This window comes from Carica papaya, chromosome 9, assembly GCF_054855325.1.
Source record: "Carica papaya isolate Zhongbai chromosome 9, ASM5485532v1, whole genome shotgun sequence".
Lineage (NCBI taxonomy): Eukaryota > Viridiplantae > Streptophyta > Magnoliopsida > Brassicales > Caricaceae > Carica > Carica papaya.
Window position 1 is genome coordinate 998,614 of NC_142317.1, and position 26,349 is coordinate 1,024,962.

General features: G+C 32.5%; 3 protein-coding genes across 3 annotated transcripts; all 3 read left to right on the forward strand.

The window, feature by feature from the left end:
* The first annotated feature begins 8,898 nt into the window (after positions 1-8,898).
* SWEET3 (Nodulin MtN3 family protein) lies at positions 8,899-10,847 on the forward strand. Its single transcript, XM_022053805.2, has 7 exons — positions 8,899-9,029; positions 9,277-9,313; positions 9,429-9,651; positions 9,778-9,939; positions 10,055-10,174; positions 10,310-10,509; positions 10,641-10,847. Exons 1-6 carry the CDS (start codon positions 8,990-8,992, stop codon positions 10,484-10,486), a joined length of 759 nt encoding a protein of 252 aa, XP_021909497.1. The 5' UTR covers positions 8,899-8,989; the 3' UTR covers positions 10,487-10,509; positions 10,641-10,847.
* A 1,862-nt stretch (positions 10,848-12,709) lies between these two features.
* On the forward strand, positions 12,710-18,292 carry PTB2 (polypyrimidine tract-binding protein 2). Its single transcript, XM_022053568.2, has 11 exons — positions 12,710-12,868; positions 13,641-13,886; positions 13,982-14,191; positions 15,301-15,363; positions 15,452-15,525; positions 15,913-16,008; positions 16,205-16,262; positions 16,434-16,538; positions 16,625-16,706; positions 17,080-17,192; positions 17,525-18,292. The coding sequence occupies exons 2-11, from the start codon at positions 13,701-13,703 to the stop codon at positions 17,876-17,878; spliced, it is 1,341 nt and encodes a 446-aa protein (XP_021909260.1). The 5' UTR covers positions 12,710-12,868; positions 13,641-13,700; the 3' UTR covers positions 17,879-18,292.
* Positions 18,293-18,903: 611 nt separating this feature from the next.
* On the forward strand, positions 18,904-26,096 carry FTSH11 (FTSH protease 11). The gene is made up of 17 exons (XM_022053577.2): positions 18,904-19,756; positions 20,079-20,232; positions 20,353-20,445; positions 20,608-20,693; positions 20,830-20,953; positions 21,514-21,633; positions 22,062-22,112; positions 22,355-22,416; positions 22,566-22,623; positions 22,784-22,909; positions 22,984-23,064; positions 23,420-23,549; positions 23,673-23,821; positions 24,304-24,585; positions 24,960-25,049; positions 25,128-25,181; positions 25,351-26,096. Exons 1-17 carry the CDS (start codon positions 19,068-19,070, stop codon positions 25,519-25,521), a joined length of 2,520 nt encoding a protein of 839 aa, XP_021909269.1. The 5' UTR covers positions 18,904-19,067; the 3' UTR covers positions 25,522-26,096.
* Positions 26,097-26,349: the final 253 nt, after the last annotated feature.

Below are 26,349 nucleotides of genomic sequence, written 5' to 3' on the forward strand. Positions count from 1 at the left end.
AATATTGACTTGCAGGTTTCTAGACTTCTTATAGATAAAAGAAAAACTAAGTATTAACTAGTTATTAGGATTTGTAGTTAAAGTGTGGTAGCTGAGAATGTAAAAAACAAATAAAGTTATAAATTTAATGTGAAAACGAAATAATAAAATTTAATTTTTATATTTATTATGTAATAATTTAAAATATTTAATAAAATTATAAAAATATTTTATTTAAAAAAATAAATAAAAATTAAAGAAATGAACAATAGTTAAATAATTAAATATTATAGAACGATCTTTACTATGTCAAATAATATAAATAATTAAAGAATTTGAAATTTAGTAGTTTAAGTATCGTGTCATTGTGCGTGTTACATGTATATAACTCAAATATTAAAATTTACACTTTAGTTGAATATTATAAAAATTAATTAATTATGTAATAAATAACTATTAATTGCATGTTAATTTAATTTAACATTCGCACGATAACAAAATAATATACTAATAAAAATAACATAATGTTAATATTCGTATTAATATTATTTAAATCTACTATTCTTATATAAATGATATAAATAATTACCATCCAAGTAACAAATTAGTGCTACATATTAATTTAATTAATTAAGTATTACTATACAATGTTTTTGTAAATGAAAAAAAAAAAGTATTAACCATTAAATTAAACAGTAATTTATTATTAAATTAACTATTAAGTAATTAAGTTTGGTAATTAAGAGCATTAAATTTAGTGGGTATATGTCATGTCCTCGTACCGATTAGGTGTATACAATTCAAATCTTATAACTCATTTTTTTAGTTGAATATTAAGGAAATTAATTATAGTGAAAACCCTAAGATATATATATATATATATATACACACACACATATACATATAGTGAAAAGCACGAATTCTTTCGTGGGCTTGTGGGCCTAGCCCATGGGCTCATGCGTGACATAATCAAGCTCTGTTATGGTATGGGTATACGTAGACATATACATATATATATACATATATGTTCACGTAAAGAAGCCTTAACAAAGAAAAACTATATAGCTATATACTTAAATTAGAATGGTAGACATAATAATAATAATAATAATAATAATAATAATAATAATAGTAAAGGTGGTGAATTAGTGCCAATATAAAAAAAATAAAAAATAAAAATAAAAAAAATAAATTAAAGCTGCCATATGCCTCCCATACCATAAGAAAGAAAAATAATTAAAAAATAAATTATTTTTTAATGTTATAATATATATATATATATATATAGTAATCTTATTTTAAATTAAAATAAAGATTTATGTTTCTATTTAGATTAGAACTCGAATAATTACGTAATTAAAACTAAATTATTTTAAAACAAACACATTCCATTTTAGTAAAGTGAATGCCTTATATACCAAGCATATGTAAGCTACCTAATAGTCTATATCTATATCTATATCTATATCTATATCTATATCTATATCTATATGTAAATCATTTCAAGATTAAAAAGAGGAAGCTACCTAACTAGATGTATGTTTATTTCAACACATTCCTAGACTAATATGGAGAATGAAACTTCCAAAAATAGCATGTAATAATTGTTTTTCCATCACGATGGCATACAATAATTGACATTGAAAATGTTATCATCTTTAATATTTATATATATATATATATACATGTCTATATACAACCCTAATCTTCAATATCATACTTGATATTAAAAAAAATACAATATATATTAATTATGATGTAATAAAGATGAACACATACAAAAAAAAAAAAGACAACTCTAATCAAACCCATAATTTTTTTTCATATTCGAAACTCGTAATCTTTTACTCTGTTAAAGTTCATAGTTTTTTTTATAAAAATTTTAATATTCATAATTTTTTATCAAAGCTCAAAACTTTAAGGGAAAGAATTTATATTATAATGAATTAAGCAAATAACGATATTATGATTTACATTTTTTACATAGCAAACTAAATTACTCACTAAGGTTACGGAAATATCCATTTTACAGCAGTTCATAACAAAAAATTAAATAAATGGTTGAAAACAAAAAAATAAATATTATATGGGGTTAACCTCTATTAGTAATTTTGATAGGATCTGGGAGGTAATCTTAGTCAAAACTCTTATATTGTTCAGGATTTTGATTTTTGTGTTATTGATCTGAATGGTTAATAAGAGGTGAGTTACAATGATTCAGTAAAAATATCATACTAATCATTGATACGGAAACTGAAAGTTGGTAAAAAAAAATCATAAAGTAACTAATGGAGTCATTGATTTAGGTAAATTCAATTAATATAAAATCATTTATTTCATACTTACCGTTATGAGTTTCTAAAATTGATCTATAAAAATAATAACTCAAATAACATTATGATTTCATATACAATTGAGCAAAAACAATAACTTTCATTTTTACCTGCTTACTGATACTTCTGGGGTCCACAAGGATGTCCCTCTATATGTGAACCCAATATGCAAATTTGACAATTAACCGGTCGTTCTCATACTTCATCCGGTAATAGGCATCAAACATACTATCGCCTAGATACCCCGTCCGCTATGAGGGTGAACCATATCTCCCAAACCCTTTTAGTATGAGACTTTCAGCCCCATCCGATTGAGGTAATATCCACAGTAAGGTTTTCTATATACAAGGTCTGTCTACCATTTTTCAGCGTACCCAATTAGTCTTTCATACATAGATTCACACCATTAACTAATTACTAATTACACATCAATATATCATATTTACATATCAATGGTAAGTCACGCAAATAGTCGATACATACATTAAGAAACATGATTGAGACATTTATTACAAAACATATCAATAAATGAGAACTATGCAGTTAACTAAACTAAATAACCGAGAAAGCAATTAAAACTAGTAATTTAATGCACACAATATAATATTAAGCATTTTAAGCAATACATGAGAAAATAAAGAGTAAACTATGAAAACTATGCACTGACCGGTTCTGCATCCACTAATGATATGTAATTATTTTTAGAATTTTCTAATTTTCGTAAAATATAGTATTATCAATTATTAAGCTTCAATTTACCGTAACAGAAAAAAAAAAGTGAGAGATTCTTACCCTATATCAGTGTCTAAAATACCGTACTTTCTACTATACTTCCTGGCAGTCTCCAAGTTTTTTGAAATTTTTATGCAAAAATTAAAACACATGTCATGTATCCAAAAATATCTCAAAAAGTCAAAATAGGTATTTTAAAACCTTTCTGGCCGATTTTAGAGTTCTGGCACGATGCCGCTACCGTGCTCAAACATCAACTTTGCCGCCTGCGGTGGCCATTCACATCGGGCTAACCGATTTCGGCCAATTTATGTCGATTTTGACCAGTTTTGCACATAAATATGTGAAAATCCCAATTAGGAGGCCTCAGTTGGCCAGAAAAGATAAAAAAATTGAAACTCTACAGGCATAAAGTCTCTGGGTACAGCAGCTATGTCAGTCCTCCTTTTTGGCTGAAGTTCCCATTTAGCTAAGATGCACCAAAAAAAGATAAAGAAGACAGTGGTAAAAAAATCACGTGAAATAAAAAACGAGAAGGGATCATCGGGTAGGATTTTGGGTTTTGGCCACGGCGGCTTGGCCGAGCTTTGCCCGTAGTTTTCAATTCACTCATTAATATTTTAGCTCCAATATGGGTATAGGGAGACTCATGATTGAATTCCAAGCAAAAAGAAAAAAAATTTACCTCTCTCGGCAGTCGACAGTGTCTTCGATGCGGCGACAACAACGTTCTTCTGATAGCTGGTCTTCCCTCCGACCATCTCCTTCTTCTTCTTCTTTGGCTGGGTGTCGGCTAAGGTTTCAAGGCCGGCTGAAGAGAAGTTTAAATACCTCTCTTCTCTCTGATCCTGGTTGTCCATCCACTTCGACGTAGAGTGAGGAGAGTCATCCAATCGTTACCTGTTTAAGCCAATTGCATGGGCGAATATGAGCCATCTATCGTGATCAATCTCATCCGTCCGATCACATCTATAAAAAAAATGCATCTGGTCGTTCGTGCGTGTGAAATGCGATCTAGGCTGTCGAATCGTCCAAACACACGGATTGCCCACGTGGCCTCCCGCGTGGAGCCGATGTCAGCGTGTCCGTCACGCAGCGGATTCTGACTCGTCGTGGCTGGTGACTGGACTGTCCCACGTGGTAAAACTTTCTAATTTTGTAATTTTACCCCCTATTTTTAAATTTTTTTTCAAAAACATCCCTCTTATTCACACTTTCACCCATTTTTTCTAAAATTATTTTCAATTTCATCTCTAATTTATTTTTTCTCAAAAATTTAACAAAAGTTAAATTAAAATAAAAATTTAATTATTTATATATATTTTTTATAAATAAAAAAAATCATCCAACGCCAAATTTTCAGGCTCGGGTGTTATATTTTTTGTAATTAAAATTTTATCATATTATATATTACATGATAACTTATAAATATATATATCACTCACAGCAGAAGAGCTGTAAGTAGGTGTCCCTCGGATCGCATCAAGAGATAGTGGAGGTTAACCTCCCTACAACATTTATTTATTAGTTTTATATGTTTATTTCATTTTTTTATGAACCGTTATGAAATTGACATTTCTGTAACTTTATTGCACATTCAAATTTATGTGTAAGGAATTTAAACACTAACGTTATTATACGCTTCCACGTTAAATTTATGAATTTATTTTCCTTTCGGTTGCGAGTTATTTCAAAAAATTTATAAATTCGGTTGATGAAAAACTCACACGAAAGAAAAATTTGCGGTCCTTTTATAGACGAGATAAGAGATCAAAACGCATTCATGATAATTGAATGTGTTGATAACCAATTTTATTATTATACTTTAATTCTCATAAAATATAATAATTTTATAATTTATTTTAATGTTACCCACTCCATCAACATAAATTTTCTTTTATAATCATCATCTATTATTTTGTATATAATTTAATTTAATTTCGATCGTTATAAAAAAATAAAAATAAATAAAACGTTAAGTTAGTAGATCATCTATTTAATTACCAAAATTAGCATATAATTGTAGCAATTTGGTCTCTCTCTCTCTCTCTCTCTCTCTCTCTCTATATATATATATAATTATATATTGTAAAGCATGCAAATCAGATTTATTGGTATCTTTTTTCCCTTTTGATTGGAGAAAAAAATGAAGACAATAAACTTTTAAGCACTGTTTGTTCTGGAGCTTCATTAGTGGGTTGGAAAGTGAGGCATGATTAAAAAAGGTTGTGTATAAATTAAATATATTCTATACTTAGTCTTTAATCATTTAATTCTTTGGCATCATTTTAAATTCTTTTATTTTTATAATTTTTTTTTTAAGTTTTTTTATAATAGTTTAATCTTATTATGTACTAATTGAATTTAGAGAAGTTAAAAAAAAAATTAAGAGGGGATAATAATTTGATAAAATTTTACAAGGGTTTTTTTTTTTTTTTCTTTTACAAATTTTATTTAAAATTCCCATGTGACATCAATATAAATATAAAACCCATATCGTACAAATATATATATATATATATGTGTGTGTCTTACAATAAGATAGATAAATAAATTTGAGAAAATAAAATTAATAATGAAAAGAAAAATTGAGGAGTACCAATTAAGCCAAAGTTAAGAACATGATTATGAGACAAATCGATGTGACAAAATCGAATGGAATTTAAATAATCTTAATTGCATGTAAAAAGAATTTTAAGGAAAGAAAACAAAAATTCTGTAATTGACAATAAACCAACAATTATGCATTTTGTTGTGCTGTTTTTAGCTTAAAGAATATGTTCTAACTAGAATATTACATATATATATATATATATATACTTATGAGGAAAATAACATTTTTGCTTGAATAAAATACAATAGTGCCAATTATATTCTCTTACTATCTCCGGGTATATTTTATTACTAAATATAAATATAAATATATATATATATAATAATTTATTAATGTATTAGTGTGATTTTAATGACCAAGTTGAGTTTCGTCTTAATCAAATTACGATATATTTATATAAAAATAATAATTTATGATAGCTAAAAATTTTAATTAAAATGGATTAAAAAAATTTGAGTTCGGTAAATTTTTTTGGTATTTAAATATAAAAATGCATATAGAATATAAATATAATGTGATAATTTTTTTATTATTTAATTTTATGTTATGCTGAAACTTTATGTTTTATTTTTCATATTCTTATAAGGATATAATGTAAATTTGAATAATTAATTCTATTAAGCATAATCGTGCAATCTAAGTTGCATAATTTTAATATATATTCATATGATTTGACATTTTTAATAGTGTTAAAGCGTGATTTTAACTATCGTAAAATCACGTGTTAAATGTGCGATAGATTCCTAATCAAGAACATCCAAATCTTATCTTTTATTTTATTTCGTTACGTTACATATAAATTTATTATATTATAAGTGAATTATAGTTTAAATAAATTGTAGTTTAGCGATTTAGGAATATATATAAATTAACACGGCTTTGTGTAACGACACGGAAATGAAAACTTCCCGAGTCAAGACAAAAAAAAATTATCAAGAAAAATCCTACGCGGGAGCCAATTGAAAAAGATTTGGAAAATAGAGGAAAATATGTAAACTAGGAAAGGACCAAAATGATAATACTCTTAAAATTCAGGACAAAACTATAAATTTCAGAAATCTCAACTGTTGAGGTGTCTCAATAGGCTAATTAGGGCCAGCCACGTGGACACGAAAGAAAGAAACTCGATCAATGGCTCTGAATGAGCCACGGAGGCAAATCGAACGGCTGAAACAAAATAAAGGAGATAATAAGCGGATCCAGACACGGAGAGGCGTTGGCTGTGTGTTATGAGAATGTAAATAATGTAAATAATTTTTATTATTTATAAAATAATTTGTATTTCTAATCTTAATTAAGAAAAATACGTAATTGGGTTAAAAAAATATATATTTTAAAATTAATTTTAAATGGCATATTTATTTTTATATTCCAATTATACGCATATATATATATATATGTGTGTGTGTGTGTGTGTCATATAATTAAATAAAAAATGAGAAACCCTAATTAGAGAATATGGAAGACAACCAGAAAGCAAATTTGAGATCACCCATTAATAATAAAACACAAAAAAGACAATTCTTTAGTTGAAGTATGGAAGCCTCCCACTTCTATATATGAGTATATATACATATATATAGATATTTTACCAACATACCAATATACTTCTATATATGAATATATATATATATACATATATAGATATTTACCAACATACCAACATACCAATATGCTTCTGTATAAGAATATATAGATATTTACCAACATTCCAACATACCAATATACTTCTATATATGAATATATATATATATATATATATATATATATATATATAACTTCTAACCCAACATACTAATATATTTGCACATAAAACCAGCCAAGATCATTTAATTATTAAATTAAGAAAACCCTATAAATTAATTATAATAAAATTTTCTATGTAAATAATGGTAAAAGATATTTTATATATAAATTATATATATATATATTTTTTCAATTTTCATTTTGAAAATTAATAATGCATATAAAATTGCATTAGTAGTCCATGTAAGATTGATGTGGCCTGCACCCTTAATTTGGTGGGTTAGATTATGATATCATTTAATAATTAAAAGTTACAGATGACCCAAAACTTTATTTAATTCAATTATACGGCCTAAAATATTTATCTAACTTAATATTTTATATTAAATAAAAAAAATTTATTATGTGAATTAATATTGTACTGACTATATATTAAATTCTATGAACCAACACTCACAAAGTTGACCAAATCTCATTAAATTCATATATTAATTGTAATAGCCGACCCCGTAATTTATCCCGAGATTAATTTTAATATTTTAAAATGTATGAAAAATTTAATTTAAAATTAATAAATTATAACAATATATACAACACGTTATATAATGAAGAAAGTGCAAATCATTCAAATAAGGAATAAGTGGCATAAAAAAAAATTAAATATTTACAAACTAATTAATTAAAATACACATTAAAATAAGAAAAAAATGTGAATTTTTTGAGAAAATATTACTATTTTGCGAGACAATCTATAATGATGTAATAATAGTGAAGACCCAATAAAAATGACAAAATATCTCGAATAATTGACTCGTTTGTCAAACAGAGTCTCACGAAATTTTATTTCATAATATATTTTTTTAAAAAAAATAAATATCTTATAATAATTATATTATTTTAATTGAAATAATCAAAGTTACTTAAATTTTAATTATTCAAAATACATATATATAGTTATCCATTTACAAATGAATTCCAAAATGTTTAATTCCGATGATTCTTAAGAATGTAAATGAGCTGCAATTCAATTTACCTGGTAAAAAATTTACGGTTACTAATTGAGTATAAGTAAATTATACGAACTTTTGTGTTGACTATTCATACGTATTGACTGATATTTGAATTTTAACTCTTATAAGTAAAAATATAAAGTTGAGTTAGAATTATATTTTCGTAAATGATGACCTATTTCTTATAGTTAATTAGGGGTATAATTAAATTAAATTATTAAAATATATAAATTTTATTTTTTTAAAAGTTGGTTTTCCTAAAATTTACTATATATATATATATATATACACACACATTAAAGATTAAAATCCCATGTATATATAAAGTAATTCACAGAAGAACATAAAAGTGAAAAGATGTATACACCACTTCTCAACAGCTGCTTTCAATTCAATTTTTTTTATACTATTCCCACTTTTTCTTTTTTCATTTTTAATCATATCCTATTTCTCCCCACTATTTATACCCCTCAAATTACATAAACCTCTCAAATCCCACTTCCCTCCCTTCAATTCCCTCTCCCTTTCCCTCTCTCCCTCTCCCTCTCCCTCTCCCTCTCTCCCTCATCCCCCAAATGGGTACTGAAACGCTGCGTTTAGCAGTCGGCATCATGGGTATGTTTGTTTTTATATGTATGTATATAGTATTGTTCCGATACCATGCCTTTACCTCCACTTAATCAGCTTCTTTTGGTCTGAGATTTATACATTTATATGGAAATATATGTATATATATATATAATATAATATAATATAACACGTGAGCTATAGCTATAGTCTTCCACTTCATTTAAAGCTCCTAAAATTATCATGCATTTTATGAAATGTCAAATCTACATGTCTTCTGCCTTTTCTTTTGCAGGCAATGCTGCTTCTTTGCTGCTCTTTATCTCACCAGTGTAATGTCAAATTTAAGTTAATTAATAATCTTTATTTATTGTTATTATATAAATAATATATATATATATATATATAATTGATAATTAATTAATTAACTAATATTTTGTTTTACAGATTAACTTTTAGAAGGGTGATAAGGAAGAGAAGCACAGAGAAATTCTCATGCATACCTTACATAATTGCACTGTTAAACTGTCTTTTCTATACATGGTATGGATTGCCGGTGGTCAGCATCAGATGGGAGAATTTTCCGGTCGCCACAATCAACGGCTCCGGAATCATCTTTGAGTCATCTTTCATTCTTGTATACCTTTGGTTCGCCACCAACAAAGGCAGGGTAATTCAATTATTCTAACACTTTTTAATTTATTGTTATTTGATTTTATTAATCAAAACTTATTCTACTAAATTTTCGTGATAAAATGAATCCATTTTAGCATGATAATGCAATGATTACATGCAGAAGAAGGTGGCTGCTGTGTTGATTCCTGTTATCATCCTCTTCACGGTCACAGCCTTTGTCTCAGCTTTCGCCTTCCACGACCACCGTCACCGGAAGATGTTCGTCGGCCTCATTGGTCTCAGTGGCTCCATCGGCATGTACAGCTCTCCTTTAGTCGCTGTCGTAAGCCTTCTCCTTCTTCTTCTTCTTCTTCTTCTTCTTCTTCTTCTTCATGTTAATGGCTTTAAATTCTCGTAAGACTGACTGGGTTATCTCCGTTTCTGGTGATAATTTGCAGAAGCGAGTAATAAAAACGAAGAGTGTAGACTTCATGCCCTTCTACTTATCTTTCTTTTCGTTCCTCGCTAGCTCACTCTGGCTCGCTTATGGATTACTTAGCCACGACATTGTTCTTGCGGTATGCAATCGCTCACTCACTCTCTTAAGAATATAACACATATTAAACTTATAACATATAATATAATATAATATATATATATGTATTTATATGTTTATTTAAGTCTTACCCAATTCTTGGATTAATGTTTTGCAGTCACCGAATCTTGTGGGTTGCCCCGTAGGAATCGTCCAGCTTGTCGTGTACTTTATGTACAGGAAGAAAGGAGTCATATTGGAAGAACCAGAGACAGTAGATGTAGAACAGAATGCAGTCAAACCTGCTGACCTACAGCTTGTCATAAAAGTTGACAATGAGAATTGCAAGAGTTGACCAATTGAGTCAAATTAATCAAGGTGATTATATTTATGTAGTTAATTAATTTATATTATAATTATAATTACTTGAAGTACTTCTGTATATATATATATATATATATATATTAAATCTAATTTTTGTATTAATTTCTTTTTTAAATTGTTTGTAGAACCCTGGGAAACTTTCCATCAGATTGCATCCAATAAACTTCTCTCAGCAGCTGTAGTTCAAAGGATCAAGCCTTCTGATTTTGTTTTTGTAACTTTAGTTAGCAGCTGTTCTTATTATATAATTTCATATATATATATATGTATATACACATATATGTATGTATATGAAGAAACCCACTTATGAAATCAGAGTACATATTTATTGACACTTTTTGTATTTATTATCTTTTTCATACAATAAAAAAGTAAAAACAAAAACATTTAATCTCTCATTTTTTTTACCATATACATTATTATATACTTTCATATTTAAAGTTTACAAAAACCTATTTAAATATTCGTTACGTTTAAAATATTACTGAGTTTGTAAGATAAATATATCGATATAAATATTACTTGATTAATAAATACGATATAAATTTAGATTTTCAACTCGAAATTCTATAGTTAAGATATAAATTTATTATATCCATATATATGTATATAAACCTAAAATTGAAGGCACTTGATTGATTGTATTAGTAATACACTAACATGAAAGATAATCTTTAGTATTTATAATATTTACAATTAATATGAACAAAATTATTTCTTCATAATCACCAAATGATAATGACTTTTCAATCCACTTCCACTATATATATATATATATGTATGTATATGTGTGCGTGTGTGTGTGTGTGTGTATGTATAGTCAAGCTGTATGGAAAGAACATGCTTTGGATTAGAAGTCATGAATTAACAAGTCCAGGTCAGATGGCATTACAGTATATATGCTTGATGAATCACAGCCATGTATTATAAAGGGCACGTGTCATTGGTTCCATTAAACTTTATTTCTTTTAACTTGGGAATTAAGGAAGAGTTTTTTTATAAAAAAATAATTTAAAAATTAAAAAACTTGTTCTAATAATTAATCAATAATCTAAATTTAACGTTGTTTATAAGTTCAGAAGACTTCCTCGTTCGTCATACTATTATTATAGATTTACGTACGACTACATCAATCTTAGTAAAAAGTATTTTAGATACACGTGATTTAAAATTAATACCAGATAAAAACGATTTCGGTTATAGTTTTTCTTGTGATGGTCCGAGACCAGGGTATTTGCAATGTTTTAGATTGAAACGTATTTTATTTGACAGTTTTTTTTTTTTTTTTTTTTTTTTTTTTTTTTTTTTTTATGGTAAAAATATTGATATCATAAATACATCACGTTATGATATAGTAATATTTTACAGTTTATTGAAATTTTTATTTTTATTTTTAAAAATATTTTAAATTTAAATTCTCGATATACGAAAAATTTTCTCTGTTTTCTCTTGAGCGATGAAGAAACTTCTTTTTACCTTCCGTCGATCAAAATATGTAGAAATTTATAAAAAATAATATAAATTAATTAAAAAAAGCATTAAAAAATATACCGAAAAAGAAGCTCGAAGAACAAACAATAACAAGGGAAAAACCCTAAAATTGTAAGTGAGAAACAAATGTATTCCCAAGAATTGGAGGGTTAATGATGTGCCTACACAACATATACATCTCAACAGTGCTCGTTATTAACCTAAGACGCCTATATTTACACATATACACACATACACATGTCACACGTGCCACTCCTTCGGTTGCCCACAGCCCATTTCTTTACTGCCCATGGGCTTGTGCGATTGGGCTGAGCCATCTTCAGCCCTTTTAACACAATAATATACATATATATATATATATGCTCGCATGTACATTTAAAATATATATAGATATTTTTCTAGAGGGAGCTTATGTAATATATGGGCCCAAACTGAGGCCTAACCCGACCCAATAACGAATAATGGGCCGGCACTCATATTTAGCGGGTCGAGCCGCTGAGAGATGAGTGGGTGGGTCGGGTTATGTCCACGTTGGATACTTCTTGATAGGCTAGACTGGGCCCAGTATTAATAGGATGATTCGCAAAGTATCGTGCACGTAACGGCCTCTTCAAATCTTAAAATACGCCTCTCGTGCTAAAATATACGCTGCTAAGAACCGATGCTAACCTCAGCGGGATGCGTAATACGCCTACCCCGGCGCCAAAATAAATTGTTTTCCCCCAAACCGTACAAGTTTTAGATAGAGCTCTCGCCGTTTTTCTTCGTTTCGGTAAATCTTCTTTCCCCCATTCGTTCTTGTGCGAACCCTAATTCGGAGAGTATCAGCAATTTACGGGTTTAAGTTCCTCAATTGCTCTAGGTACTTATTCCTTATTTTCAATTTCTTTCTCTCTCGATTTTTATCTTATTCGCAGAGTAATTATGCGTTGGTGTGCTATGGAGATTGATTAGTGTTTTGTTTTCGGATGTCTGAATTTTCGTCGATTAACTGCTATTAGCTGATTACTTTGATTAGATTTTGAGTTTAGAGGATCTGTTTTGCTGCATGTATCTTGTACATTCCCTGTTTATTGTCGTTCCATTTGAGTGTAGGATTCAAATTGATGCGAGGAATTGACTCGTTTATGTGAATTTTTGATAGAAAAATAGGTGATTTTTTTGTCTTATTTGATGGTAGGCGGATAATTTAATTGTGTCAGTGATACTATCGACAAAAGATAATAAACAGAAAACCTGGTTTCCAGAAGGGTTTATCCAGTGGAGTAGGCATGGTTGTGGTAATCCATAATTGGCAGGAACATAGTGTGAAATTAATGTCGTTTTATTTTGTTAATAAATGGGTGATTTTTTTTTTTCAGTAGCTTACTATTTTTGAAAGATTATATTAGGCAAGAAACCTGATTTTCGAGGTTAAAAGATAGGTCTATTCATTATTTTAGTTATATTTTGTTAGGACATGACATTATTAGTGATGTGGATTTTGGGAATGTCATTGATACACTAACATGATGTAAAGCTTTTGTACATGGGTGATACTCCCTTTTTTTTGTGCCTTGGTAATATATACTATACATTTTTATTTCAAAAAAAAAAAAGAAGAAACCTGATTTTCAAGAGGGTTTTCATTACAGTTGTCCATAGGCATACACGTGTTGGTGGTTTCCCTTACTTGGCACAGGTGGTTGTGTTAAATGGCATCTGTGTCCAGTCAGCCACAGTTCCGTTACACCCAACCCCCTTCTAAGGTGCTTCATTTGAGGAACTTGCCGTGGGAATGCACAGAGGAGGAGTTGATTGAACTTGGGAAGCCATTTGGTAAAGTTGTAAACACAAAATGCAATGTGGGGGCAAACCGAAATCAAGCATTTATTGAATTTGTAAGGCCTATGTCTATTTTTGTCCTTTTTTTCTATATTCTTTTCGGTTATCTCTTTCCTAGCTCTAATGTTTCTTACCTTGTATTATCCTTCAGGCTGATCTGAATCAAGCTATAGCTATGATTTCCTACTATGCTTCATCTTCAGAACCTGCTCAAGTACGGGGTAAAACTGTTTACCTCCAATATTCCAACAGGCAAGAAATAGTAAACAACAAAACAACTGCAGATGTTGCTGGCAATGTTCTGTTGGTGACAATTGAGGGTCAGGATGCTCGCCTAGTCAGCATTGATGTCTTACACCTGGTAAGCTCGTTGCACGCTTTCTGGTTTTGGTTAGAAGAGGTAAATGTACTACCTGAGGATGTTGTGGATGATTTTCTGTAACTTAGGTTGTAGATTGTCGTGCTTTGGAAATCTTTTATTTGACACGAATGTAAATGAATCAGCAGGCCCATGTCAAGGCAATATCTTCGATGGCAGCTTAATGCATCGGGAGAAAGAGCGCTTGTGTGTTTGTCTCCTTTCTCCTTCCCTTAACACTGCCTCTTTCTTCCCTACTCTTCCTTCTTATTCCCTACTCCTATGATTTTTATAGAATAGGACTTTTTAAGTGTGTCCCTAGGGTTTTTGCATGAGTGATGCTGTGCTTTTATATTCATGCTGTTTTTTTCTCAAGATGCATTTCTTGAGTTGGAATTTGTGGGCACTAAAGTATGGGTCTGTTTTTGTAACTTTTTTTATTATCTTAGCTGCTCTTTGCGAAATAAACTTTTTACTCAAATTATAGGCGAATGAAACCATATTATAATGCAAGGTTTTCTGAGTTCTGGAAGTTTTGCTAATTCTAAGAGCTAGAATAGATGTGTATATATTTGGTAACTTTGGATCAATAATTGTAACTTCGTGTGCTGATTCATTAATGTCTTAACGATTATGAGCATTTGGTAATTTTCCACAAATTTATGGAGGTTAGTTTCCATTTTATAACTGTAAGTTTGTAAAATAGTTGACTGGGTTGTTCATCTTATGTAAACTGGAACCAAAATGAAATATGCCCGCTGGATACCTTTTTTGTTTCATCAGTTACTACTTTTTGTTCTCTGCATTTATAAAACCATGCTAGTTAGATGTAATTCTTAAGTGTGCATAATAATGCCTATGAAAATTGAAAGATACACTTGGAGAATGGTAATAAATGCTAAAATTTCTATTTCTAAATGAATAAATAAATGCTAAAATCCTCTCAAGATGCAAAGTCGATCAGGTTCGTACGTCTAGCTTTGTTGGTGAATGAAGGAATTTAGTTCTTCTATCTGTCTGCAAAATATGTTTGATTTTTTATTGAATTTTTGCACTTTTTGGATATAGATTCTGCATCCAAACTATTTTCTGAAAGTTGTGTGGTGATGCAGGTGTTTTCAGCTTTTGGATTTGTCCATAAAATTACTACCTTTGAGAAGACAGCTGGATTCCAGGTATTTTGTTTTGATATGCTTATCCATTAAATTGTTGCTCGAGTTAACATTTGCAAACTAGCTGATTTCATGCGTATGCTCTTCCTAGGCGCTGGTGCAATTTTCTGATGCCGAAACTGCTTCATCTGCAAAAAATGCTCTGGATGGAAGAAGCATCCCTAGGTGACAGTTGTATTAATTTTTTGACACGGTATTTAGTCCAACTGTTATGGACCATATATCTATAGATTTGGTGCACATGCACTTGGAAGTGGGCACCTGACTGTTACTTGTTGTCCAACCTAAACTTTTAAACGGCTGTTAATTTTCTAAGGTCAATTGTTCTCCATTAATTTAGTCCTTAAAAGTTTGAAGTACAATGAATATTTGGCTTTTTTTTAATTATCGGAGAGTCTCTTTAGGTGATGGGTCCACTCCTTTGTTTTGGTGTGAAGTTGGAAATTAATTTCTTCACATAGGACCTGCTAACATAAATAGCTATTCTGCCTGTTTCATCAAGTCTGTTGAGCAGCTTTTATTGTATTGACTTGTTTTTCTATCGGGCATCAGGTATTTGCTTCCTGAGCATATGGGACCCTGTACCCTTAGGATCACTTACTCTGCTCACACTGACTTGAGTGTAAAGTTCCAGAGCCATCGGAGCAGGTATTTTTTTGTGTTTTTCGATTTGTATCTTACTGCTAATTTGGTAAGTTCATAAATTTGCTTCTTTGATTTCACATTATGTAGTTGTTTTCTTGCTACACATCCTGTCAATCGTTCCCTTATCCTCTGTGATTCGCTGGATACCTCCTTTTGTCTGTTTTTGTTTGTTAATGACTCTTGTTTTGTACTATCTCAGGGACTATACTAATCCGTACCTTCCTGTGGCTCCATCAGCTATTGATGGCAGTGGTCAGGTAATATGCTTACAATTGTTCTTTCATCGGTTTTGTCTAGTCGCATGTTTTAATAATTTCCCTTATGAGTATAATTTCGTGTATGGTGATGATAGTTTGCTTATTCTGTCTATTATCTGACTGTTTAATATCATGCAAGTTCTGTAACTGTGTTTTTTCTCTTAATTGCAGATTGCAGTGGGTCTTGATGGAAAAAAGCTAGAGCCTGAGAGTAATGTTCTTCTTGCATCAATTGAGAACATGCAATATGCAGTCACCTTGGATGTTTTACACATGGTATTCAAGATCCTTCTTTTTTCAGCTGTTAACATTGTTATGTGTTCCCTTATCAATCTTTTCTTTTTTTTCCCCACCATGAACAGGTTTTCTCTGCTTTTGGGCCTGTACAGAAGATTGCCATGTTTGACAAGAATGGTGGAGTGCAGGCTTTGATTCAATACCTTGGTAGGCAAAAACCTTACTTGCTTTTTGATATGAGAAAAAGTCATATATTCTTTTCTAAAACCTTTCTAAAAAATCTAGATTGTGAGTGATGGCTGTTTGGTAGGTTATCAAGTTACTAGGGTAGCCTGAGCTCTACTGGAGGCACCTAGTTGATCTGCTTAGCAGATCCCATGATAAATGTCAAACATGTTATGTTGTACAATCATTGTCTTGAGTGTGTTGCCTGATCTTTCTATTTTTCATCCTGTTCTTTCTTTTCAAAACAGTGCAAAGAGAAAGAAACAGTGAAGAAGTAGAGCTGGCAATTCGTACTGTTGGTTTATTATTTTCTGTAAATGTTGTTTTAAGTTCTAATTTTCACATTGCCTTGTAGACGTGCAAACTGCTGTTGTTGCCAAGGAAGCATTGGAAGGGCATTGCATCTATGATGGAGGATTCTGCAAGCTTCATATCTCATATTCACGACACACCGATCTTAGTATAAAGGTAGTTGAAATAAGTACTTCTGAATTTTATATACTTATTGAAGTTGTTGGTAAGAGAAAAGTGGAAAAAGGATTAATACAAAGATCCATCTACATAAGCTTGTCTTCAGATAAACTATTCGTTTCATTTGCTGATGATATGGTTTAATTATTCACGATTAATTTACTTCCCTTTTGATTGATCCATTTTTCTTAATGCATTTGTTTGTCACTCATGATGCTTCCTTTGTCATAAATTTCACATGCTATTATGACATTTTTGTACCTTAAAGTTTATCGAGAAATGGAAAGAGCCTTACAGTCGAACCTCAATAAAAAATGTGCTGATTACAGGTGAATAATGACCGCAGCAGAGATTATACAATCCCTAACACAGCCCTAGTAAATCCTCAACCTTCAATATTGGGGCAACAGCCTGGTCAGATGCTGGCTCCTGCTGCTCATCAATACAATGGGGTTCCATTTGCTACAAGTGCAGAACAGCCTGGTATGCCCCAGCCCTCTGGTGGATGGGCTGCTCCTGTTCCACTCGCACCTCACTCCATGCCAATGCAGATGAATAATCCTCGGTATGTGCCTCCTGGGACCATGCCACCTACAGGCCCTGGAATGATGCAGATGCCCAGCCACGGTGGCATGCCACAAGGAGGGCCTGTTCCTCCCTATGGTCCTGGCCGGATGCAATAACATCTTCTGAATTTGCAAGATTGATGGCAATCTTCTAGGAAACTGCACGATAGGATTTGGAGAAGGATTTTCCTTGCCCGTGCGAAAAACTTCTGAAAAGATCATCCAACGCAAAACCTCAAAACTTTTTATTGTCCAATTTTGGGGCGAGGTTGTGTACACAGTAGCATGGCCTTCCTGCTAAGGTCAAAATCTTCAACCCTGATGGCTGATAGTACTAGTGAAACTATTGAGATGCTTTTATTTATTTAGCTGAATGTTGGATTGTGGAATTTCTGTCTTTAAAACAACAAATGGAGAAATCTTTTGCCTCATTTGTACTCGTATTGGTGGAAGAACCATTTTGACTCTTTGTTTCGAACAACAAAGAACTCTGACATCAATCCTTAATCTAATTTTATCCATGATTGCTTATTTATGTCTTTTTCAGGTGGGAGATTTGGAAATATCTTCTTCCTCCAATTTCTAGGGTGGTGAAGAAGAATATTTTCAGATTAGAATTTTTCCGAGTACCTCGGTTTTTTTTTTTTACTGAGACTAAATCCTTTCAATGCATTGGCATGGTCGAACCGAACTCGGTTGTCTGCAGGTTCTTCATTGACTAGTTTGATGAAACAAGTTTTTTCCGATGTGAAATAAAAAACCTGTATCGAAGAAATGGATTTTTTTTATTAATTGAAGAGTTATCAGTAATACTATTCTATAATGTTTTGAAGTTTGAAAAAGGATTAAGCTAATCTTCATTATATATATATATATATATAATTTTGATGGAATAATATTATTAAAACTATTAAAAGGGTATCCGATTATTACAGTTATTTTCTATTTTACAAAAGCATAAAATGCAGAAATTGTCTGAACAATAATTCAAAACGTCGTCGGATGTTTTTGTTCTTCTGAACTTCCCAACTCGGTCAGTTTTAAAGTTACTAAACCGTCAAAACTCACCGAATCGACTCAGCGAAAAATAATAATAATAATAAAAATAAAAATAAAGCACCTAACTGATGTCGCAAGTCAATAGTTTACAAGCCGGCGCCAATTTCAGTCAGAGATAAGGTTTTAAGAACTTCGTTTCTCCCTCTAATCCCAATCTTGTGGCTCTCTGTTACTCACTCCACGCAGAGAGCTCAACGAAGGGAGAGAGACGAGTATTGCAAGGAAGAGAACTGATAAACCCTAAACAATGACTTGTACTCTTCAAGCTTCACTTCTCTGCAAGCCTTCACTCTCCTTCTATCCATCTCCTTCGAATCAGCACGTCTATCTCACCTCTCCACGCTACCGCCAACTACGTCGCTGCAACGCTGCTTCTCTATCGTTCAATCCTCTTTCTCTCTCTAAATCTTCCTTAGTTATTTCAGGGTTTCTCTGTTCCAGATTACGCTCCGCGTGTTTATCCGTTGCTTGCACATTGCATCCCGAGAATGTTAATTCCGATTCCGAGTTGACAAGAGAGGGTGCAGTCGTGGATGACGACGTCAAACAATCCGAATTCGGTGATTCTCGCGGGGAAGGTTCGGAGAAGGGTGCGGTTTCTGGTTTTGAAGAGTCGAGAATCGATGGAGTCGAGTTGGAGAATGGGGTTGCGCAGTGTGGGGACGAAGGGCGGGATTCTGGAGAGAGTAAAGGGGCCAATGGAGAATCGGCGGAGAAAGAGGGGCTGAAAAGCAAAATTCCACTGGTGGTGTTTCTGATGGGACTGTGGGCGACTGCGACGAAAGGGATAGAGAAGTTGATGGCATTGAAATGGTTTAGCTGGTGGCCGTTTTGGCGGCGGGAGACGCGGCTCGAACGGCTCATTGAGGTGGCAGATGCAAATCCCAATGATGCAGCTGTACAGAGCGCTTTATTGGCTGAGCTCAATAAGCACAGGTGTGGCATTGAAATTTCATGTTTGGTTGATTGCCATTATTCTATCTTTGGTTGCCGAACTGTAGAAAGGCAAACGGGAAGTTCTATTCCTTTTTAAGAAATTTTTTTCTTTTTATTTTTATGGTATTAGTTGGATAATCTGAAAGTTTAGTCGCATATAAGATATTAAAAGAATGTCTCTTTCAGAGGTTGCTTGAAGATGGATGGTCTTTCATATTATAAGTTGTGTTGTGCAATTGATGTTTATACGGGCAAGCTGTGCAGTAATATCGATATGGTGTTTAATAGTGCTTGTTCTTTTCTTTTAATCTTCTTCATTCAGTCCTGAGTCCGTAATCAAGCGTTTCGAACAAAGATACTATGCAGTAGACAGTCGAGGAGTTGCAGAATATCTTCGGGCTCTTGTCATCACCAATGCTATTGCTGACTATCTACCAGATGAACAATCTGGAAAACCCTCGAGTCTTCCCACATTGGTAATTGGGCATGGTCCTTTCTCTGTTTATGCGACACACGTGTATGGCATTTATTTGTTTCATCCATTCAATTCATCATTTGCTACATTTCAATTCATCATTTCTCAATTTTTAATTTAGCTGCAAGAACTAAAGCAGCGAGCCTCAGAGAACAGTGATGAACCAGTTTTGAGCCCTGGCACATCTGAGAAACAACCATTGCATGTTGTGATGGTAAGGATCCATAAAAGTCTTGACTTGGTGCCCTTGACTTGGGGACAGCCTACTTGATATCTCATTATTATTATTGGGTTACACCTTTTGTCTACCAATATAAACCTTTTATTTCCAGGTAATACCATTGTAGTATTGATTATGTGTTCTTCCCCCTGTTAGGTTGACCCTAAGGTTTCAAACAAATCACGGTTTGCACAAGAGCTTATTTCAACTATCTTATTCACTGTTGCTGTTGGCTTAGTATGGTAAGGATTTTATTAAAACCTAAAAGAGTTTTCCAATTGGAGCTTTTTACTGAGGGTTGGGACTTGTCATTTACATGCCCAAATTATCGTGTCTTCCCTATTGTTACTCTAGTTTAATCTGGAAGCACTTTTTCAGGTTAATGGGTGCAGCTGCGCTCCAGAAGTATATAGGTAGCCTGGGTGGAATTGGAGCTTCAGGTGTTGGCTCAAGTTCTTCTTATGCCCCAAAAGAGCTGAATAAAGAGGTCATGCCAGAGAAGGTAGATACTTAATATTATGTACTTGAAGTATTAGTTGTTTTTGGCAGTTAGAAGGTTAATTTTGTTGTATAAGAAAAAACTTGTTGGAAATATTGTACTTGAAGTTGTTTAAAATGCTAAAAATTTTATATGAAGTAATGGAAGTAAAATGAGACAGAGTGTTGAAAGGGGTATTATCCAACGGTTGATCACATTCTATTATCTAGTGACAGATTCAATTTGTTTTTATATGATAATGTTCCAAGTTCAATATCATTTGTTGTGTAAAAAAACGCATTGGAACTATTGTGTTTGAAATTGTTCAAAATGCTAAAAATTATGTCTGATGTCTGGAAGTAAAGTGGAATAGTCTGGTGAAGGGAGATTGTGCAGTCATTGATAACAATCTATTATCTAGTAGCAGGTTTATTTTGTTTCTGTATTGATAATGTCCAAGTTCGTTATTGACTTTGCAGGTTATCTGTGGTTGTTTACTTTTTCTAAAGTGCTGACCATTTATGTACTACATGGCAATCTATCATAGACTGGGCATGGTGTACTGACAATGGATTTGCTTGCAGAATGTTAAAACATTTAAGGATGTAAAAGGTTGTGATGATGCAAAACAAGAACTGGAGGAAGTAGTCGAATACCTCAAAAACCCAGCTAAATTTACTCGTCTTGGTGGCAAGTTACCAAAGGTTTGTAGAAAATATTTTGATATTTTGGCTCAGGTTATTGTTACTACAATAAGTTCATTTCTGAATCCTGATCTTCACCTGACCTCAGCTGCACTGTATTTGGGAGAGAAGATTTAAGTTTTCAAGATCCCTAATTTTGTATACAGAATGCAAATAGAGGGTCTTTTGATTTTATAACTCCTGCAATATATTTATTTTAACATGTGGTTATGCATGTTAGTGAGAATATGTATCACTGAAATGCCTGTTTTTTCTCTTTTTTGGGATAAAAGTACAATCATGTTATGGCTTATTACATGCTTCTAAGTGAGACTAATTATCATTCTCTTCTTACATTAATTCTGTTTTAATAATATTTATGTGATATTTCATTTATCTCTAGTGGTTTTATTCCTTGTATATGACCTAATTCATTAGTACATTTGCAGGGAATTCTTCTGACTGGGGCACCTGGGACAGGAAAGACTCTGCTTGCAAAGGTAAAATGAAATTGTTAAGTTCTTGCATTGCCTCTTGAAGTTCAAACATGCTTGCATATTGGCTTGAGCATTGAACTAATATCCCTGCTATCTATTATATATTATGTGGATGTGCCTAGGAATTAATGAACTGGGTTGGCAATTAACTTTCTTTGACATTGGTGGCATTTTCACATTTCCAGCAACTAAATTTTTCATATAATTTATTTGAATGATGGTTTTATATGGTCTGCACTTTGAAGGCAATTGCTGGAGAAGCAGGGGTACCTTTCTTCTATAGGGCTGGATCTGAATTTGAGGAAATGTAAGCCATCTTTGCTCCAGCATTTCTCGCAGCTGCTCTGCTTAGAGTGACATGATAATGTTTAATAACAGTATCATTTAGATCTGGGAATTTCTGATTCTATCTTTCAGATGTTGCAGATGCTGAGTCAAGTTTCTGTTGTATGGTAGGTTTGTTGGAGTTGGTGCCCGGCGTGTGAGATCATTATTCCAAGCAGCTAAGAAGAAGGTTTGTTCTTGGCATCATTGAAATTGTCAACAGTAACTTAGAATGGGATTTCCTCCCTGACTTGAAATTCTAAGTGTACTAAGTCGTTGGGAATATGCCCTATGTCATGGGCCTCTCTACACTCGCACAACCCTATGGGTGATTGCTTCCTATTTTACAGGCTCCTTGTATCATTTTCATTGATGAAATAGATGCTGTTGGATCCACAAGAAAGCAATGGGAAGGACATACAAAGAAAACATTGCATCAACTACTCGTTGAAATGGATGGTTTTGAACAAAATGAGGTATGTAGTATATGATCTAAATGTTAGCAATTCCTTTGTCCACGGTTCTTAATATCTTTAACCCTTTTCCACAGGGAATAATATTGATGGCAGCAACAAATTTGCCTGATATTCTTGATCCAGCTTTGACAAGACCTGGTAGATTTGATAGGCATGTAAGTATTAAGTCCTTCAATAACCCTGTAGTCTCTGGTTCTTTTATGTTCGTCACATTTCCTTAGCAGTCTAATGGAGAAAATGTAGATGCTGCTGCTGAAGGTTTTTGGTTTCTGCATGTGATGAAAATTGCAATTGTGTTGAAAACTTGATCTATTCTAGTAATTCTTTATTTTATAATTTGCCAATTGGAGTTGTCAGCTGCCCAGTTTAAAGTACATTTTTCATTTAGTTGCTCCAGCTGCAAATTCATGCAAGGAAGTTAGATTCTTCGCAAAAAAATATCTTTGTCAATCCAGTACTTGGATCCATTTTTCATGCTGTTGGAGAGAGTACTGACACAACTATATTTAGATTGTTGTTCCTAATCCAGATGTGCGAGGTCGTCAAGAGATTTTGGAACTTTATCTACAAGATAAACCTTTGGCTGATGATGTGGATGTTAAAGCTATTGCCCGCGGAACTCCAGGATTCAATGGTGCTGGTGAGCTTCTGCTGAAATGGCCATCTCTTAATCTCAGAGATTCATTTTTTTCCTGTAAATTTATTTGTGTTGATCCATTGTACTTATAACTTTTCTTCTCTACTCACAACTGTCCCCAATCAGATCTCTCGAACTTGGTAAACATTGCTGCCATAAAAGCAGCTGTGGAAGGTGCAGAGAAGATAACTGCTACACAGTTGGAATTTGCCAAGGACAGAATAATTATGGGAACTGAGCGAAAAACAATGTTCATATCAGAGGAATCAAAGAAGGTATATGCAAATCAGATTATGCAATCTGTATAATCTTAACTCTTCTGGGTTATATCATGTCAATTTATTAACCTTCATCCCGTTCAGTTTGACAGCATCTCTACTTTCTTTGTTTTGTAATTTGGGATTTTTGGAGTTGTAGGGGAAGTCTGGTGATAGTAAATCTGGACTTATCTGATTCCCATCCTTGTAAATCTGTACAATGAGCAATAATTTGGTAGAAAACAATTCCTACTTGCTCAAAGCATAGAATTATTCAGGAAAAGCTCCACGAATGGCTTATATTTTGACCCGTGATAACTAACATCAATGATGTATGTATTAACTCTGTAGGTAGGATGTTAATAGAGCTAACACACACCATTCCTGCTTTACTATGCAGCATGTATTTATATCTTTGCTTCTCCAAGGTGAAGAGTTCACCATCAATAAATTGTTTGCAATGGATTGCTATTTGCTGACATTTCTGCACATTATTTCAGCTCACTGCATATCATGAGAGTGGTCATGCTATTGTTGCTTTCAATACTGAAGGTGCACATCCAATTCATAAGGCAACAATTATGCCCCGTGGATCTGCCCTAGGAATGGTTACTCAGCTCCCATCAAGTGATGAGACATCAATTAGCAAGAAACAGTTATTAGCCCGTCTTGATGTTTGTATGGGAGGAAGAGTTGCAGAAGAGCTCATATTTGGGAATGATCAAATTACCACTGGAGCAAGCGGCGATCTCAACACAGCCACAGAGCTTGCTCAATATATGGTATTATTCGCAAGAAACTGAGGACTTCAGCTCCTCCATTCTTCTAGCAAAAATGCTCTGCAGTTTTCTTGTTCTTTTCATTAATGTTTGTTTTTCTTTTGCCAAATTATTTTGCTTGTTATTCCCGGCGTAGTGTTTTTTCGAAGGTTATTGTTTTAGTCATGGGAATCATGAGCATTTATTATCTATCCTGTCTCTACTTCTTGACTTGCTAGTGCAGTCTTTTCAGAGATAGAGTAAGTAGTAAAAAAAAACAATGGGGGTTTAGAAAGCTTAAGGGTTTTGGAAATATCAAGTCATCTGAAAAACTTAGAGGCAGCTGGGCCTCTGTTTAGTTTAATTGCTTAATGCTATGATCATGTTGATAATGCAAGGTGTCAAATTGTGGGATGAGTGATGCAATTGGACCGGTTCACATCAAAGAGCGGCCTAGTTCAGAAATGCAATCACGTATTGATGCCGAGGTACGTTAAAAAAGTCATAATTTTTTTATGATTCAACAGTAGTAATTAAATTTTGACCTTTTACTACTGACTGTCCAGGTAGTAAAACTCTTAAGAGAAGCATATGATCGTGTAAAGGCTTTGTTGAAGAAGGTTTGTCCGGAGTGTCTCGTTAGATCAGATTTTGCATTTCTATACGTGAATATATATATATTTTTTTTAAATGTATTCTGTGGGCTTCTTTCCTACTCTTGTCCAATCATATTATAGATATTTTTATATTCCAGAAGTTCACCAACAATTTCTTTCAACATTTTTCCAGCACGAGAAGGCTTTACATGCACTAGCCAGTGCACTTTTGGAGTATGAAACACTCAGCGCAGAAGATATAAAACGAATCCTTCTTCCATACCGAGAAGGACAATTATCTCAATTTGAGCAACGAGAAGGGCAAGAAATGCAACAAGAACAAGGAGACCTTGTCTTGGCATAAAACCAAAAAGATAACATGTAGCTCTCTTCTGTGACCTACTCAGCTGCAGGACCCGTGCTCTGTACAGAATATTTAAGCCTCTCCCGTACGCTATTCTTTTCACTGTTTTCAAGTGAATGTCACAAGACAGTCACTTCCAGATTCCGAGCACTGAGTTCTTCTCTGGCGTCTTGGAAGCACCTTGCCATTTAATCTTTTTAACATTTTTTTGGTAATTCAATAACTTTGTGGTAATGGTACTAAAAAAAGTTATTGAATACTACTAAATGTTAGAAAGTTTAAAAAGGGCAGTTAATTTAATTATACGCTTTCGAGGCGTCAAATGTTTTTTTTTTTTTTCCTCCGAGCGATATCTCCGAAGCAGCGACTGCAGACTGCTCCGTTCTAACAGAGTATAACGAAAAGAATCATGTATGATTTGTAACACAATGCATTATTTTGTAGCAGTAGTGTGTTGTATTATATTACACCTTTTTATATACCCTCCTTTGGGTGAAATTTTGAATTGTGCTATTTATTGGACATAGTTTGTAGTTGAGATTATTTAAAGTTCTGGTAGTAATGGTGCTTGCTTATGCTCTGTTATTGAATTGACTTTGAGAAGATGGTTAGTATTGTCTCAACCATACGTTTCTAATTTTAGTTAGAAATCAGTAGAAGCTCATTAATGCTTCACCAACCTTGCTATTTTCAAACTGGTCGGTCTCGGGTCTATTTGTAATATCCTATCATATCATTATCAAATCTTGAATGGAGTCTCTGCTTTTCAGCACCGAATAATTAAGTTTATATTTTTATTCATAATTTTCAAATTAATTGGTCTCAAAT